This window comes from Cheilinus undulatus, linkage group 13, assembly GCF_018320785.1.
Source record: "Cheilinus undulatus linkage group 13, ASM1832078v1, whole genome shotgun sequence".
In the NCBI taxonomy this organism is placed as follows: Eukaryota; Metazoa; Chordata; class Actinopteri; order Labriformes; family Labridae; genus Cheilinus; species Cheilinus undulatus.
In genome coordinates, this window is record NC_054877.1 from 15,904,998 (window position 1) to 15,922,543 (window position 17,546).

The window sequence follows — 17,546 nt, forward strand, 5'->3', positions numbered from 1 at the left end:
ATTAAAACCATGTCAATAATGCCATCTACGCTGTTAAACATGATTGAGGATGTATTGTTTTTCAGTATCCCCTCCCACAGTAAGAATACACAGTCTGCATGCGTATGTGACATGTATGACTGTATAAAACAAGGACATAGTCTTAGTTACGACACCCAGTGGTTTCTGAAGAGTCATTTTGAAGCCAAGCAATGGGGGTTATCATATTTGAAAGCCATTTAAACCTGACATTTGGATTAAGGTTGCCAAAACATGATACTTTGACATTTTTTCGATAGCTTGTGCTTTTAACAAACATCCATTATCTTTGCCTTTAATACTACCTTAAGTACCAAAGTTTGAAGGAAGAAATGGATGTACCTATGAATTTCAACTGAAGCTTCCATGGGAGAGAGAGACAGAGAGCACATTAATGGCAGATCAAATAAGCTCAAGTCCCAGTGCAGGCCAGCCTACAGACTTGGCTGGGCCCCTAAAAAATAACAATTATACAGACCCTCCCCACTTGTGATTTACTGACGATGTCAATGTATGTGTCGGACCAGAAGCATTGGTTCTGCTGTCCTGGGTAGCAGTTATCTCTAGTTTGAGCTGAATAGTGTGTTGAAATTTCATTGGGTTTTGATGTTGAAATTATGTATTTGTACAACTTTTTTAACCGCTTTTCACCTCTCTTCCACACGTTTATACTGCCACTTTGCCACTTTTAAACGATTTTGGACCATTTTTAACCCCTTTCATCATTTTTTTTGGCAAATTTTTGCCACATGTAACCAGTTTTGCCACTAAATCACATTTTAATCGATTTTTGACAGTTTGCTAGCAATTTGTTACCAAATTTAAATCCCTATCACTCCTTTTCCTGCAAATTTTTGCCACATGTAACCAGTTTTTGCAACTCTTTTGCCATTTAACTGATTTTTGCCACTTTTTGTCACTTGTAACTACTTTTTGTCATTTTAAAACCATATTTTAAAGCCACTTTTAAACCATATTGGCTAACCCTCCCCACCACCACTTTTCTGCCAGTTTCTGCCTATTTACCACTTTGACCTCATTGCTGCTACTTTGATGCCACTTTAACCAATTTTTGCAACTTCTGAAATCCCCTTTCTAATCTTTTTGCTGTTAACCAGTCTTGCCACTTCTTGCCATTTAACCAGTTTTTTGTTTTTTTCAGCTCTTTACTAATATTTACTTCTTTTAACCCATTGCTGCCACTTTGATGCCACTTTTAACCAATTTTCGCCACTTTTCACCTATTTTATTTTTGTATTTATTCAATTATTTTTCTCCTAGTTTTGTCTCAGTTTCCTCTACATTATTTTCTGGCATCCTGAGTTTGTGCACATGAAGTCTGACATTACTCTACAAATAGGTCATTTCAGTTTGCCTATCCAGACTGTAAACCTTACAGCATAAAGAAATAAAACAAGTTTGTGTTGCTTTAATAAGACTGCTTCAGGTTAAAATGAAAATATGGTTTTCAAGGCTTAACTAAGTCTTAATCACTTAAAGTAACTTTATTTCTTTTAGTTAGAGCTAATATATATCACTACAGTGCTGTTTTTTATGCCCATACAATGCTTTTTAGGAACTGCTGTGTTAGTTTTATGCTCAATGTAATAGGAGGCACACCTTCTAAAATGTTCAACTTTTGTCTCATCAGTTCACAGAATATTTCTCTTCTTGGGATCATCAAAATGTTTTTAATCAAATGTGAGATGAGCCTTTTTTTGGTCAGCAGTGGTTTTGGCCTTGGAACTCTCCCATGGATGCCATTTTTGCCCAGTCTTTTTCTTGATGTTAATCATGAACTCTGACCTTAACTGAGTCAAGTGAGGCCTGCAGGTCTTTAGAGGTAGTTCTGGGTTCTTTTGTGACCTCCTGGATGAGTCGTTGATGCGCTCTTGGAGTCATTTTGGTTGACCAGCCACTCCTGGTAAGGTCCAAGTTTTCTCCATTTGTGGATCATGGCTCTCACTGTGGTACACTTGAGTCCCAAAGCAGATAAATGTTAATATCATTGCTTCTCATTTGTTCTTGAATTTCTTTGGATCGTGGCATGATGAGTTGTTTTCTGAGATCTTCTAGCCTGCTTCAGTTTGTCAGACAAATTATGTTGAAGGGATGTCTTGATACAACAAACCTGGCGATAATCAGGCTGAGAGGTGGCGAGTGAAATTGAACTCAACTTTCTAAAAAACATGTTTAATCATAGTGAATTCATGATTTAACAGATGCTGACTTTTTACATAGGTCCAGGTAGTTTTGGATGGCTTTACCCCCTTAATAATAACAAAATCAACATTTGAAAACTACATTTCACATTAACCCAGGTTGTCTTTGTCTAATATTAAAAATGTGCGATTGCAAAGATCTTTTTTTTTTTGTAATATATTTCACAATAAAAAAGAAAGGTTTTTTTCCAAATAGATATGTGACTTTATGTAGGTATAAATATGGGCAATCAACATCAAAATCTTACAATCAAATTAGTTACTTTTCACTTTAAGCCTATTTTATATCTAGCCCCAATATATGAGCAAAAATATTTGATACACAAAATAGAAATCAGTCTATACCTATGTAATTTTCATCACCATAGTAAGAAGGTTGATGCCATTTTAGTTTTAAATGCGCCACACTGAGGCAGAACCAAAACTCATGTCTACACCCACGGCTTTCTTTGTTCTGATCTTTCCAGACCTCCTCTGTGTGTCATCACATTATTAGGGCATAACTGCAAATCCTGCAGACTTTAAGGAGGACTGCACATTCCTTCCAGTTAACAATTTGCCTCTCTGCCACCTCTCTCCGCCTCATTTCCCTCTCAGATGGGTTAACATGTCATCAAAAATATCAAACTGCTGATCCTGACCCTTCTTTGGAGGGTGGACTCCGCCGCAACTTCCCTCTTCTTCTCCATGACCGATTCTGACCCGACGAGCAGCTGCCCTGAACGCCGGCTTATTTGTATTGCAGTGTTACCAGTGGCTTCATTTAATAAGATAATTTCATGGCAATTACAAGCTTTTAAAACTGAAATGTAATGTCATTACACGCTTGCTCAGTGACGACTTCTTGGTTTGGATCAGTGCTGTGTTTTCAGGCTGGTGGTGAGTGAGAAACACAGCTTCATGAGGAAGGAAACACAATGAATCCACTCACTGGCTTTTCTTTTTAAATGTCTCATTGTGATAAGCGTGAAATTACAGTTCTGCTGCAAACATTGCGCTTCAATCTTCGACATGAGACAGCGGCAACAATCTTGCTATCTGCTGTTTCTTCCTCCGATACACAAAGCAATTACAGATTGAGTCACGTCCCGCTCACCCTGTAAACAAAACTCGCAGCGCTGCTGGAGAGTCATTTGACACTGAAGCTCTCCATCGCATCAGGAGGCGGATTGCATCAGCAAAGTTCATCACTTTCTGTCAGATTCCTTCACTTTAAGTCTGAATATTTTAGAGGTTAGGCAGCAATTCTTGACTGCTTTGTCTGGAGTACGTAAAACTTCAAAGCTGCTCTGGGAACACTTTTGAAAACATAAAAGCAGACTCCAGAATGCCTCATCTGATGATAAAACAACATTATGTTTATCCTATTTTCTCTGTAATCATCTGACCGAAATTGACAGAGTACGAGTGCAATGCCCTCAGCAAGAGAAGCTATTCTTGTTCTCTCCCACCACACAAATAGGACATAAGCAGTGAGCTGTGCCAAACAGATGATCATAACAACAAACTCATTTAAGACGTGTGTGAAAGCTTTGCAGTCATCACCATAAAAAAGAAACTTTAGGAAATAATAAAGCTGTTTGCTGCCTTTTAAAAATGTAATTGTCTGACTATAACAAAAAATAGTAAAATGGCAAATGGACTTGAGGTTTCATAGCATTTATCTAGTTGGCTGAATACTCAAAGCTCTTTTTACACTGAAAGTTTTCAACCTAACTCATTGGGTTTAGTTGAACAAACTCAACTCCACAGCTCAGTTGGTGCTTTTTGTTTTCGTTTGAGCTGTCAATTTAGCTCTGAAAAGGAACAAATAACAAGACAGCTTAAAAATACACGTCTTGGTCAGTTTCTGTTCAGGCTCTGTAGTGAGAATGTAAACAAAGCTCAACCTGATCAAACTGCAGGAACATTGAGCTTTTTTGGAATCAAGCCGCTGCCATAGTCAGTCAAATATGTGTGAAAAACCACAGACCCACCTTAAAGGGATATTTCGGTATTTTTGAAGTTGGGTCATATGAAGTACTTGGCTACAGTAGTGGCATTAGCCTCCAGTGATTTCTGTGAAAGTTGCTCCTGTGGTTATTATGAGCTTGGAGAGATCCAATGTTTTATCTGCGTAGTTTAACAAGTTCTACGTAAAAATGGACCAAGAAAATATGTTGGCTCGCCTGTACGCTGTGTCGAAAACGTACAAAACACTTCATTTCTCCCTAAAAACCCCTCTGTGTCAGGCACTAATTTACGATGCAGCTTTCGGCATTTTTTTCTCCTTCCCCTGTGCACTGATATCGTCTGATCAGCTGTGTGGGTCTGCAGGCTTATACAAGGATTATAACACCACACCAAGCTAAAACAAGGGTAATATGAGCAATTTCGAATCGAGTGATGATGATGTGCCATTTACTGTGGATACGAGAGGATATTTGTATGAACTGGAGTACGCTGAAGAAGAACTTATACAAATGGCGAGTCAGCGGGCTGAAAGAGAGAGCAGAGAAACTACATTTGAAAGTTTTGAGCAGGAGATCATGGGTTCACATTTTCCACACCTACACCACCAGGTAACGCGGGATCTCTCCTGCTCAAAACTTTAAAATGAAATTTCTCTGCTTTGAAGTGGTCTATTTTTTGGCTAATTGCAACCACATCCAAAATGCTGCACACTGCAAATGCAGCTGATCTGGACAGCCAGCTGTTTTAATCACATTTTAGCATTATTTCTCACAAAAGGATGCACTGCAGATTCAATTTCTGCTGCTATCAATGGTTGTCACATTAGTTTTGGATGTGCAGATGTCTGACTGATGCATTGGTGCATCATTAGTTTAGATGTTGGTTTAGGTCTGTGGCTGGGCCTCGTTGCAGGTCGAGATATGCTGCGGGAATTTGTGCAACCACACGATTTTACTCCAACTATCAAGCAATTAAAACTAAAGTTACACATGCTAAAGAGGCAATTGTGCATGTATATGAATATGGTGCCTCAAGATATTAGTTTGATCTTAGGTTTGCCTTGGGCAAAAAAGTTTGAAAACCACAGGTTTCAATTGTTTTAATATGTGACGTACTTAACAGTTTGCTCCTGACTCAGTTTTATTCATTTTATCTAACTAAGATTTACTCAGGACTAAAAACAATTTCTTTCATACATGTTTATCAAGTTATTCATTTACATATTTTTTAGATATCATACCCATATCCTCCGCATGTACATTGCTGTGATCTGGTCATTTTGATATGAGTATGTATGGGACTTCTGGAGCTTTAGTAGACAGCCTCAAGTGGACACTGAAGGAACTGCAGTTTGCATCTGCACAAAATGATTTATTTTCAACAGCAAAAGTTGCAGCTTGGGTAGAATTTGCATTTCTGACCTCACACACTGGGCTTCATCACACCTCTTTAGAAATTAGTGGTCAACATCACTAAGATTAAGTCCATTTTAAACAGTCTGTGATTTAAACTTGATCTAAATCTTAGACTTAAATATACTCAGATGGAAAAGGGGTTATTTAACTTTAAACACTAAATATTTTTGTTGTTTTTCTCTAACTTCCTGTAGAAAGTAAGTTGCAAATCTGCAAGCACAATTCATAGATTTGTTGAGTAAAGAATTTTTCCTGTCTATTTATGCATCAATGAAAAAAGCCAAAATAAATATTTCAGCATGAGAAAAGATCCTACGTGCCCAAACGTGTAAAATTAATAAAGAGTGAAGCATCAAACATTTATTAAAGGATGAATAAGGGACTTTTATTTTAGTCTCAAAGTGAGCTTTTATTCCATTGGGACGCTGTTATGTTTAAAACAGAAAATACTCCCTCATCCAAACAAATCCCTGTGGGTGCTCCCACTTCTCCTATTTTTGCCAGTTTATTCCCCACAGAGCTCCTTCAGGCTTTGTAGAGATAAACATCACAGAATCGCTCAGATCACAAATGAAATTTGGTAAAGATCTGTTTCCAAATATTGAACAGAACCTCTCAGACTGTGATTATAAACCAGAGGAGCTGTTAAACTGAACGCTGTTTCATTTTCCACTATTTTCAGACGAGTGAGCGCTGACTGCCAGGAGTACTTACACTCACATGAAGTGGACAGAGAGAGATTATGAAGCACGATTGCACAGCCCTGACATTTACACTAATAAAAAGAGATTATAATAAAATTCAGGACACATTTGGTAGCCCTTGAGAGTGAAGTGTTGGCTATTAAGTTCATCTACGGCTAAATTGACTCACCCTCTGATGATGAATTGGAGATGAAACATCCATTTTTGGTACTATCCTCAGAGTGTTTCTTATCCTGAGGCGTGAGAGAAATATTTAGGGATGAGTTGTGTCACTTTTCTCACTGATTTGGGTCAAGTAAACAACTTCTGTGGGTTACTAAAGGTGCAATATGTAGAATTTCAGAGCTGGAATATCAACATTATCAAAAAATACTATCCCTCCGTTGTATATATTTTTCAACTGAGTGAATAAGCTACCTCAGATATTACAGGGAGCTAAAGCACAGCTGATAGTAGGAAAAAATCATGGCCAATTATAGGTCACTAGCAGATGATATGAATGAGACAGCGACAGAACCAGTGGTGGGTGCCGGGGGACATCAATGCATACAAAAAGTTTTCACATATTCAAAGTGAAAAACTTAGAAACCCCAAGCAAAGTTAAATGTTTTTTTTATCTTGTGATTTTATCTACAGCACCTCTGTAATAAAATAGGTGAGAAATTATGAACTATTTACCCTGTATTCTTATAAAGGCAGATGTCAGGGAGAATTAACTGATTATTGAGAAGCTTACAGTGATTTTTATGAGGAGACCCTGAATGGCACTTTTATGTTTTGACAACTGGAAGGAAAATTAAAGGGCAATTTAACACTTTTGTCTGCTAAGAAAGGACCCTGTAGGGCACTTTTTTTTAACTGGGAGAGTACCGTAGTGGGTTCTTTAACATGTTTTGTCCACCAAGTGGACATCTTGGAGTGCCTTTTATCATATTTTTTCCACTGGGGGAATGCTAGAGCCTATTTTCTCACATTGTGTCCACTGTTAAGGAACCCTGGATAGGATTTCATCATTTGTTTACTGAGAGGGCACCCTGGGGGTTCTTTATCTAGTTTTATTCACTAAAAGACAACACAGAGAGCTCTTAATCACATTTTGCCGAATTGAAGGGCACCGTAGGAGGCATCTTATTGTGTTTTGTCAACTATGAGGGAACCTTGGAGAGAAATACAGTTTAAGCCCCTGGAAGGTCACCCTAGGGGAGAACTTTAATGTTATTTATACATTAAAGCACCAGGGTATAACCCCCTTTCATCCCCCCATCTCTGAGTCCACCAGAGACCAGAAGAGCAGCTTCCAGGGGCAGTTAAATCCTATATGTGGTGGTCTGTCATGTAACATCCAGTGTTTCCATGTCAATGATAAATATGCCATGTCATGACAGCAGTTACATAAAATATTCAGAAATATTCAAAGTAATGTATGAACTCATCAAACATTGGAACAAAGGATTAGTCATTTTTGTAATCATACTCATTTAAGGGCAAAAACTCTAAATATTGTATCTTAAAAGCAAATGAGATAACAGGCAATTTAAAATTTTGTCACATCTTCTGAATTGCTTTTTATTCTATCAGCGTTAAGAATTTTAATTGAACATCTGCGTTACATCAGTCTGTTTTCTCTCATTTGACATCCACAGCAGAAACCTGTCTCCATCTCAAAAGAGTCCCTTAAAAACATGTCACCTTACAGATTTTACTGTCATTTTTACATCTTTTAATGCCTGTCATCTCCACAGGAGTTTGTTTTAAACAGATGTGATGCCACAGAATGTTGTTTATAATAACAAGCAATCTAATTTCATGCTGGATGAACATGACAGTGACTGGATGTGATGTTAACCAGAGAACACAGGAGTAAATGAGCTATTACTAAGTGGCACCTGTGTACTCACAAGGTTAAAAGTCAAACATGGAGTTTCCCACCACGGGTTAAAGTTGTGTATTGATGAAAGTTTTCGTGCCGTTTGTGTGTCGCGCTCTGCTGTGCATGACGACGAGCCTGAAGGACGCAGGTGGGGGGACAAATGTTTGTTCCATCCTTATGCAAATCAGCCGTTGTTGGTGTTAGTCTGTCAAATGAGAGGTGTGGGACAGCTGCACAATGCCCATGTCGTCTTACTCAAACGTTTTTGTTTTACAAGACAGGAGTTAACAATTGAGACAGATGTGAGGCAGTAAAGAATGAACATTAACACAGGTTCATCACATTTCATGCTGTTTGGGTGGATGAATTATTGGGAGGAATGTACAAGGACAGGAGTAAATGAGGTTTATCTAAACCACATCTGTTTAGAAATGTAAGGTAATCACTTGAGTTTGTTTGACTCTTCATGATGATGAATAGTTCTTTTAGAGGGCTTTCACATTTATGTCGTTTGGTTCAGACTTTTGGACTTTTCAGTTTGATCTGAAGCACAAGGATAGGTGTGAAACCTCCCTCGACCAAACAGCGGGACCTGGGTCCAACCAAAAGAGGTGGTCTCAGTCCGGACCAAACTGAACCCTGGTCTAACTCCTGCAGCGGAACAATAGCTAGTCTACTGGTGAACTCCTGAGCAGTCCAGCGGATTCAGTGGAAGTCTGGGTTAGAATCTGATTCTGCTGTTCTGGCTCCAAACATGCCCTGCTTGAGCTTGAGGAGATTAATACTTAGAGTCACACAAGCATGCAAGCCATAAGACTTCTGAGAAATTTTCTGCATCATCTGGGGTAAAATATCATTTAAGTCTTTAGGATTTATCCTCTAGAGATCATGCATGTCTACAAAAAAGGTTATGGCACTTCCTATTAAATCATCTTTTCCCTAATTCACTTGAAAATTTTACAAGTGGGCTTTCAGGCAAACCTGTGGATAAACTCAGGGTCAAAATTCTGAGGTTTGGTTCACACATAATTACAGGAAAGTTTCAGGAGCTGCATTAATATGTAAAAATCCTTCAATAAATCAGTTGTTAAGCAGCACATAGACAGAAATAAGAATAGATGATCAAGACGAGTGAGTAATGAGGATAATACATTTATCTACTGACTTCCATCCAATGTTTTATGGAGATAAATGTAAATGTTGCTCCTTCCTCTGATGCCCCAGAATTCTCACAATAAAAAAACACAAAAGGAGAAAGAAAACACCTTGTCTGTTTGCGATGAAAACTCAAAGGTTACTGTGTAACTATTGAACTTTCTAAAGGTTAAAGCAGCCTACTCAGGCAGAAAAAATCAAACCTTAAGAAAGAAAAAGAAGAGGGAGTCATCTCTTAGGACAGACCATACTGTATACAGTAGATGTAGGGCGTGACTGCCCAAAGGCTTAATCATGACAAATTCAATCAGGATAACATAATCAGTTAAGAAATAAAATGCTGAAAAGGCCTAATCCTGTGAACTGAAGACATAAATGGATAGGGAACTCACAGGGATAAAAATAAACGCCGATATTAAAACACTATCAGGCACAGAAGGACAGCGTCAAACCTGTGAAACTCCACACAAACACCTCAGTATAAAAACACATGCCATGAAGGAGCAGCTGGCAGAGAAGCGGGGACCTGGGTCAGGCAGGCCCAGGTGGCAGAGCTGTTAGGTGACACAGTGATTTAAGTCCTGTGTCGTTGTAAGGTCTGTTATCTACAGCCGCTTACAGCCCAGCGCCGATCGCTCCGACAGCCGACGACCGCGGCTCAGGAGGAAGAGCCGATGACGGATAGGCTCAGCCTCTGCAAGCTTCAGCCGCACTGCGCAATTACATGAATCACATGTTTAAGTGGCTGTCATGCATGCACATATGCAAGGCTCCAGGTTAGACTTTTCATTATCACAGATCTTGTTTCTTCCACTTCATCCTGATGGTTTCTCTTCTATTCTTTTAGCTGTTTGGCTAGTTCCTTTAGAGATACAACAGGAAGAATTTTTGCATAATTATTCCCTTAAAGCCTGTTGTATCATATTTGATACGTACTTTTATGATACCTCTATCTAATCAATATGATCAACAAATTACTACAAAAAACTTCTGACTACAATCTGATAAATGATAAAAATGCCCTCAAGTGGTTTATCAGTTACCAAAAACACCTAATGTATCAAATGAGACACAAGAAATATAAATATGTTATATATATATATGTATTTATATGTTAAATGTTATGGAAATTAGCGTTTTTTGGATTTCAGTAGAAAGTTAAATAATCATTTCAGTCCCCAAAATTTAGAATTTTCTGGCTATAATTTGTGTTTTCAGGGGTTAACTAAGAAATGTGTCTTCTCAGTTTTAGATTCAAACATATTCTGTAGTCTGTTTCTTTTATTTTCCACTATCAACTTCTTCTTTTGCTGGTTTACCTCAGGTCAGTGACCTCCAGTCAAACTGGCAGAGAAATCTGTTCACAGAGCTGTGTTTCTGAAACTAAAATGCTTGGCACTATCACAAGTCAAGGCAAAGCCGTATCATCATATCCGTATTTTGTCTCATAAATGCTTGCCATGTGTTGGCTTACAAAAAGAAAAAATCCAAAAACTCTGGGAACAGAAACTGTTAGAACTGTTTCTCTAGAGTCAAAAGAGAAAACAGACTTTTCCTAGAGATTCATGTTGCATCCGTCTGCTTTCTAAGGTGTTCCTAAAAACTTTTTTGTTCTCAAATCATTCTTCTAAACTGTGAACAACTTCTCGATTTCCTTTGAGCAAACCATTTGTCCGACGATTGACATCGACTGTGTCCCAGTTCCATCCTTCAACCCAGTTTTGAGCACACTCAAAAGTCAAGCAGAATATCTGAGTGTACTTGATTTTATCACTTTTCCCATGTAAACGCCCTACTTACTCAAAATAGAACTCTGTGTGCAGTTCAGTGGTGGGACTCAGAGCTCAGCTGTTTGTTGGCTCTTCTTTGATCTTCAACAACTCTAAATGGTCTCTTTTGGAGTTTTTTAACCGTTTTATGACTAAAAATCACTCCTAGAGATTACACTTAAGTGGTCTCTACTAATAATGGTTGTTATGGTTATTTCTTGTTTAATTTTGTCCTAGATTGGCAGAGTTGGATGTGTTTGAGACTGTAAATAGGAGCTTTAGACCCAGGAGGTGACGATTTATTTCTGACAGAGGTCATTCCCCTGTTTAATCAAGACAATGGCGTCACTGCAGAGCAAGGGAATCCCATCTCCCCTCTCACAATCTGCCATATCATTCTTTGTACAGCGCACATGCTTGATAGCTCTTTGTGGGATTGAATGACCTGTTTATTTCCTCCTGTTTTTGTTAGCCAGGCAGGTAAGAGATTGTCTTAAACAGTTCTCAGTTTGAAATCCGCAGGACGTGTTCATGCTCAGCCTCAAGTCAGTTTCTTTGTGGGCTCCTCATTTGAAATAAACCCTTGTAATGCAGATGAAGTGGTCTCCACTTTTGGTAATTATAACTCCTTGAGCACTGAGACACCCTATAACTCCCTCGCTTTTCCAAGTCAAGACAGCTCACTGCACGTCTGTCGAGACAGAAATACAAAGTTTTGTTAAAACTTTACAGCTTAAGGTCCTTCACCAAGAGTGTTTTTAGTGCAAATAATTTCCCAAAATTACTTTTATTCAAGCATACCGCAAGTCAATGCAAGCTTCACATGTTGCCTGGTAAGAGAGGGAGACAGGCAGCATGACCAACATGTCCATGTGAACTTTAGTCCAACGAGTCAATCAGCTCAATAACAAGTCTGTACCACAAACAGGTGAGCCAATCGGTTTGCTGTGATAGGTGTCCCCCTTTTTTTAAGTTGTAATTTAATAATGTCTGAAGGGATTTTCACAGTTTACACTCTATTGTTTTTTACATGCTACACACACATAGACAGAGTTTGAGGACAGTCCTTGCTGCTCTTGTTGAGGCGCTGCCGTGGGCTGTTGGGGGTTCAGTGCCTTGCTCAAGGGCACTTCAGCAGTGCTCAGGAAGTGACCTGGCACCTCTCCAGCTACCAGGCCAAAGTCCAGACATGGTCCAGACATGAGACTTGAACCAGTGACCTTCTGATTCCCGGCCCAATTCCTTCCAGACTGAGCTACTGCCGCCCCTTAATATTATTATTAATATTATTTAAAATACAGATTGGATGAAAAGTTTGTCCCTCCTCCCAGCCAGTTTGGTTGAAAAGAGGGAGCAGGGCAGTGGATAACATGGTGAATAAAACAGCACTGACCTCCTGGCTTCCCATAAAGGAGCTGTCACACACAGGCCAGAGGGGAGAGAGACAGAAACCTCATTTTTTCCTCTGCTCCAGATATCACAGTTTATCAGAAGGAAACACGCCGCAGAGTTTTTTAGAATCTACATAATTTCTTTGGCAAAACATGATGCTCCTGATGGGAATAGAAAGGCACGTCAAAATTCACCTCCGAACTATTCAAGCTGTTTATTGTTGCCGCTAAGGCCTTTAGTCCCAGTCAGTCAGGACAGATCCAGGACAAGTCTTGAGTTAACTGAGACAAAGCCAAGTCAAACTTGTCAAGCAGGACGCTTCTCAGCAGCCATAATTTTTTTTGTTTTTTCTGCCTTCTGATCTGAAATCAGTCCCATCATGGCCTCCGCTGTTCAGATGACCATTACCCCTATGCTGCTGAGTCATCATCGTGGAAATTTTCTTTATTCTTAAAGTCAGTGGAGTCCAAGTCTTAAGACAAAAACGGACAAGCCCAAGTCATTCCCCAAGCACGCCACAGCAAATTTTCAGTCCATTCCTATAAAACATAAAGTGGACAGATCTAAGACACAAGTTAAGATCAAAAGCGTGTTCAAAGTGTAGTCCAGATCAGGTCCAAGTCCACTGAGACAGGATCAAGTTAAATCTTAGGTCAAAGTCAATCAGGATGAGTTAAATCAAAGTCTAAAGTTTGATGTTAATTAAGAATATTGATTCCAAGTCCAGTGTGAAGGTATCAATTCAACTGAGGAAAAGTCAAATGAATCAGGTGAAGTCTAAGGTTCAGGTCTTTTAGGACAAGAGCAAATGAAGTCTCAAGTCAGTTTGGATAGAACCAGTGTAAGACTAAGGTCAGGGCAGACTGAATACAAGTGTAAAGTCAAAGTCAATGAAAAAGGGCAATGTCTGCTCAAAATTACTTTAAAGCAATTTCAGTTTGCACACCAGTTTGGTCAGGGCAATCAAAAGTCCGTAGTCAATAACAAATGTCTACTTCTTCCATGTTTCGATCATTTAAGCCTCTCCTCTTCTCCTTATATTCTGTCCATAAGCAACTTGGCTTCCCTGCCAGACCCTTTGCATCTGGTTTCAAATTGCTGGCTGTGAGATAGTTCCTCGGTCGACTGGTTAACCAGACAGTGCTGTGTTCCACCTGATTGAAGCTGAGGCAGCAGGTCTCGTGGGCGGCTCATGGCAATCTGGATAATTAGACCCGTGTTCGATTGCGGCCTCCATCTCCTCTGAGCTGATGATTATCCCCTACACTATGCAGAAAACACTGACAGTAAACCAGTAAGCATGCACTCAAATGACAGGGTGAAGGGAGGGCAAGCTGCTAGTGGAAGAGTCTTTTAAGAGTGTGTTAATGTGGACTTAAAGACACTAACAAATGCAGTTTACATGAATAAGCAGAGAAAAAAATAACCATTGTTTGTTACTGTTGTTTTTTTAAATAAAATAACAGAATCTTTTCAAAAAGAAAGCTAGTTTTGCTACATGAGTAACATAAAAACTGGGGGTTCTCTTTCTCCAGGCATCTAATTTCAAAGTCAATTTAACACAATTAAATTTTAGACTAGTCGACTAGTCAAAGTTAATAAAGCAATCAGAAGAGTCTCTGAATTGAGCTAAATTTATATAACATGACCTCACATAGGATCACAGGGTCTGCAGGTAAACAATGCCAACTGTGGCTAGTGCAAGCACCAACAGCATACTATCGCCCTTTCAGGATAATGTCCATACAGTTGTGTTTGACGTGGTTTCCACCGACAGTATATTAATATGGACTGCGCTTCCATGCTTCATGCTGCACTGTTGCATGGGGCTAAGACATATGCAGAGGCCAGCTAGCTGGTTGACCTGTTGATTAGACGCCACGCCCCTCTGGCGTTTTTAGCCACATCAACAAAATATGAGAAATGGAGACACACTGTTTAGCTCCAACACCCTCTGCTGCTTCATTTTTGTTTTGAATTTAGGGTTCTTCACTCCATAAGGTGCACTTACCAAACAGTGAAGCAATGTTTTGGTTTCATTGATGAATTTCACATAATGAGGGAGAAGAGCTGTTAATAGTGGCCATAGTAATAATAGTTTTTTTAACAGACATTTTTTAAGTCTGTAAGTGGGCCTGTGTCTCATCTGTTAACATGGAGGAGGTAGGATGTAAGGCCTTTACTGCAGCCAAGGTAGTGGGGGTGGGTATAGGGGTGCTCCAAGTGCATAAGCTTCACTCCCAGGCAGCTGTTGCTTTGTCCATTTGAATATACAGTCTATAGTGGTGAGATTGACCTTCAACAGCCCTCATACAGCTTTATCTTCATCCAAATGCTGCCAAACCCCTCCGTGCTACGAGATACCATTCATGTTACATCCATGCAGTAGATTGATGAGGGGAGAGAAGGCCTGTAAACCTGAGCTACAGCTACAGCTAGTGGCAGGGCAGCTTAGACACAATTTTACCAGCATAGTGCCTGAATTAATTAAAGCATTAATAATTAGTTTAACCAATTAGTGAGTCTAGTGCCCACCACAAAGGCTGATGATGTGGAGTCAATAGCACACATCCCTACCAGCACGTGTACTCAACATTATGGTAGCAGTTAATCCCCTTCCTCCTCCTGATTACATTAAAATATATTCTGTGCTGCTCCCTCACAGGTTGATATAAAGGCTGTTACCATGGAGACTAATTACCTCTAAATACAGGAGCACTTGCAGCCAAGTTTCAGACAAACACAGACAATGACAGGCAGGGAAACAGACATATAGACAAAGCCTCTCAGTGCTCATCACATATTCATTCGATGCGGTTCATTGTTCACACCTCCAGTTTGGTCTCTGTTTCCAATCAGTAATGATTGAAGCGCTGCATCGTACCCAGAAGCATTATGTCCTGTAATGAGATTCTTCTCCCCCAGCATACCTCCCTAATCCCATGTCTCTATCTGTGCCTAGCGGCTTCTTTGGAAACAGCTGAGCCAGGCAGAACATGGACGCCCGACATGAAATTCAGTGTTAACCCTGTCATCCTGAATAACGGCAAGACAATGGGAGTGAATTGGGATGGATGCTACGCCTATTACTGAACATGTTAATCCTCTTAAGAAGTTTAAGAATGGTCTTGATGACATGGGAGAGGAAAGGAAGGGACAGCTCCGTGGAAATGAGCGTAGACTAGACTGAAAAATGAGGTTCATCCTAAACAAAAGCTCCAGGTTCTCATATTCATTAACCCCAGATTCTCTTTAGGGAACAGGTGGAGAAAGGTTGCTCATATAGGTGGGTTTGATTTTAAATAAAGGCAGCAGTTTTGGAATATTTTGTGTAAATACGTGTAAGACAAACAAACTTTGTGTGCACTTTCTGACTTATAAATAACTTAATTGCAGCTTGAATAATTTCTGCAAATACAGATTATACTAAGATGAAATCAGTGAAGTTGTGAGGCCAGCTGCAGCTTGGGTGTTTAAAAAGACTGCCAGAATCATTAACCAGATTTTCCCCAGACCGGCATTTGGCCGATGTCTATTACCCAGGCAGTGCCTACTTCTGAGGCTTCTCATAAAAGCTCGTCTTCAGAGAATGGCCTTTAGTGCCGCAGCAAACCTCTTCAGAGGGAAAGTTGAGTAACTCACTTTGATAACACCTCATGAAAGCAAGGATTTGAGGCAAGGAAAGTAGAGAGCATTGAGCAGACCATCAGCATCAATAGGGTCGATGTTATAGCAGTGAGCTGCAGTGTGAATGTCAAAGTACTGAGCTGTAAATTTGTCAGAGATAAACTGGGGGTTCACAGTGAAATGTTGTGATGCAGTGCCAAAAAAAAGAAGCAAAGAGATAAAAAAGCAAGACTCACCTGTCTTTGCCCGTCTCCTTCTTGAAGACCATGTCACAGTAGTTCATTCTGTCCTCTGTAGTGACATATATGCGTGCATGAGGGTAGTTCTCAGCCGCCTGTCGCAGCATGTTGTACACGATTCCTTTCCCGTCTTTCCTCATGTTTCGAAGCGGCCCCCAAACAACGTAGACGGTGTCATTGCCCTGGCCGAAGAAGTATTGGGGCTTCTGGAGCAGCAGGGGGACGCTGGTGTGTGAGACGACTCTCAGCGTGGTCCGTTTGCCCACGTCATTTTCGAAGCCTCGTGTTGGCGCGTTATTCATTCGCCAGATGCACGGAGAGCGGTCGATCTGTGGGCCTGCAGCCTGGCCCAGCATCTGACCAGAGCTGGAGACGATGCTGCAGATCTCACAGTGCAGTTTCAGAGGCTGGAGGAGAGAAATAAAGTCATTAACAACAAATAATTATCACAATACTTCTATTTAACATTATTATTATTGATGATAATGAACTAAGAAAGTCTCAAGCCAACAGATACAGATAGGAGTCTTAGTTATGTCAAGATAGGACAGAAATTACATCTAGAATTAGGTTGAAGTTGAGCTTTGAACAAATTTAACAAAGTCAGTCAGGACAAGTGAAAGTCTAAAGTCTAACCTCAGTTTTAACGAGCCTTTACTTCTCAAATCATTTCAGACAGGTCTAGGTTGAGTAAGAATTGAGTGATGGTACATCTTAAATCAAGTCCAACATCACTGAAGACAAATGCAGGTCAATCACTTTCAACAAGAAGTCCAATTAAAGTCTCATAAAAGTTACTGATGTCTGATGTAAGTATCTAGTCAGTCATAATGCCAGCTCAGAACTGACACAAATTGACATTTTTGATCAAACCAGCTCCACATAAGCTTTATTTACTGATTGGTACACCACAGTTTTCTTAAAATGCACGATTTTGACCAAATGGGAGAGAAAAATGTTGAACAACTTTCTCCTTCATACAACATCAAACCCAACTCCAAATCACTGTTGAAACTTATCTCTTCTCTTTGGGTTTTGTTTCAAGATTAGATTGTTTTATCCCCACATATTCTATATATTTTACAATTATTTTTACCAATGATGCATTCTTTTTTCACGTTTTGCCTTTTAGATAGTAAATCACTTTGGTCAACCATGGATGTTGAACTGAAAAAGTGTATC

General features: G+C 39.7%; 1 protein-coding gene across 2 annotated transcripts in view; it reads right to left on the reverse strand.

The window, feature by feature from the left end:
• Positions 1 to 17,546, reverse strand: part of st6galnac3 (ST6 (alpha-N-acetyl-neuraminyl-2,3-beta-galactosyl-1,3)-N-acetylgalactosaminide alpha-2,6-sialyltransferase 3) — a 141,033-nt gene that overhangs the window by 56,001 nt on the left and 67,486 nt on the right. For both annotated transcript variants that reach the window (XM_041803825.1, XM_041803826.1), the window contains exon 3: positions 16,362 to 16,771. In XM_041803825.1, coding sequence (XP_041659759.1) covers positions 16,362 to 16,771 — 410 coding nt within the window. The remainder of the gene's footprint in view (positions 1 to 16,361; positions 16,772 to 17,546) is intronic.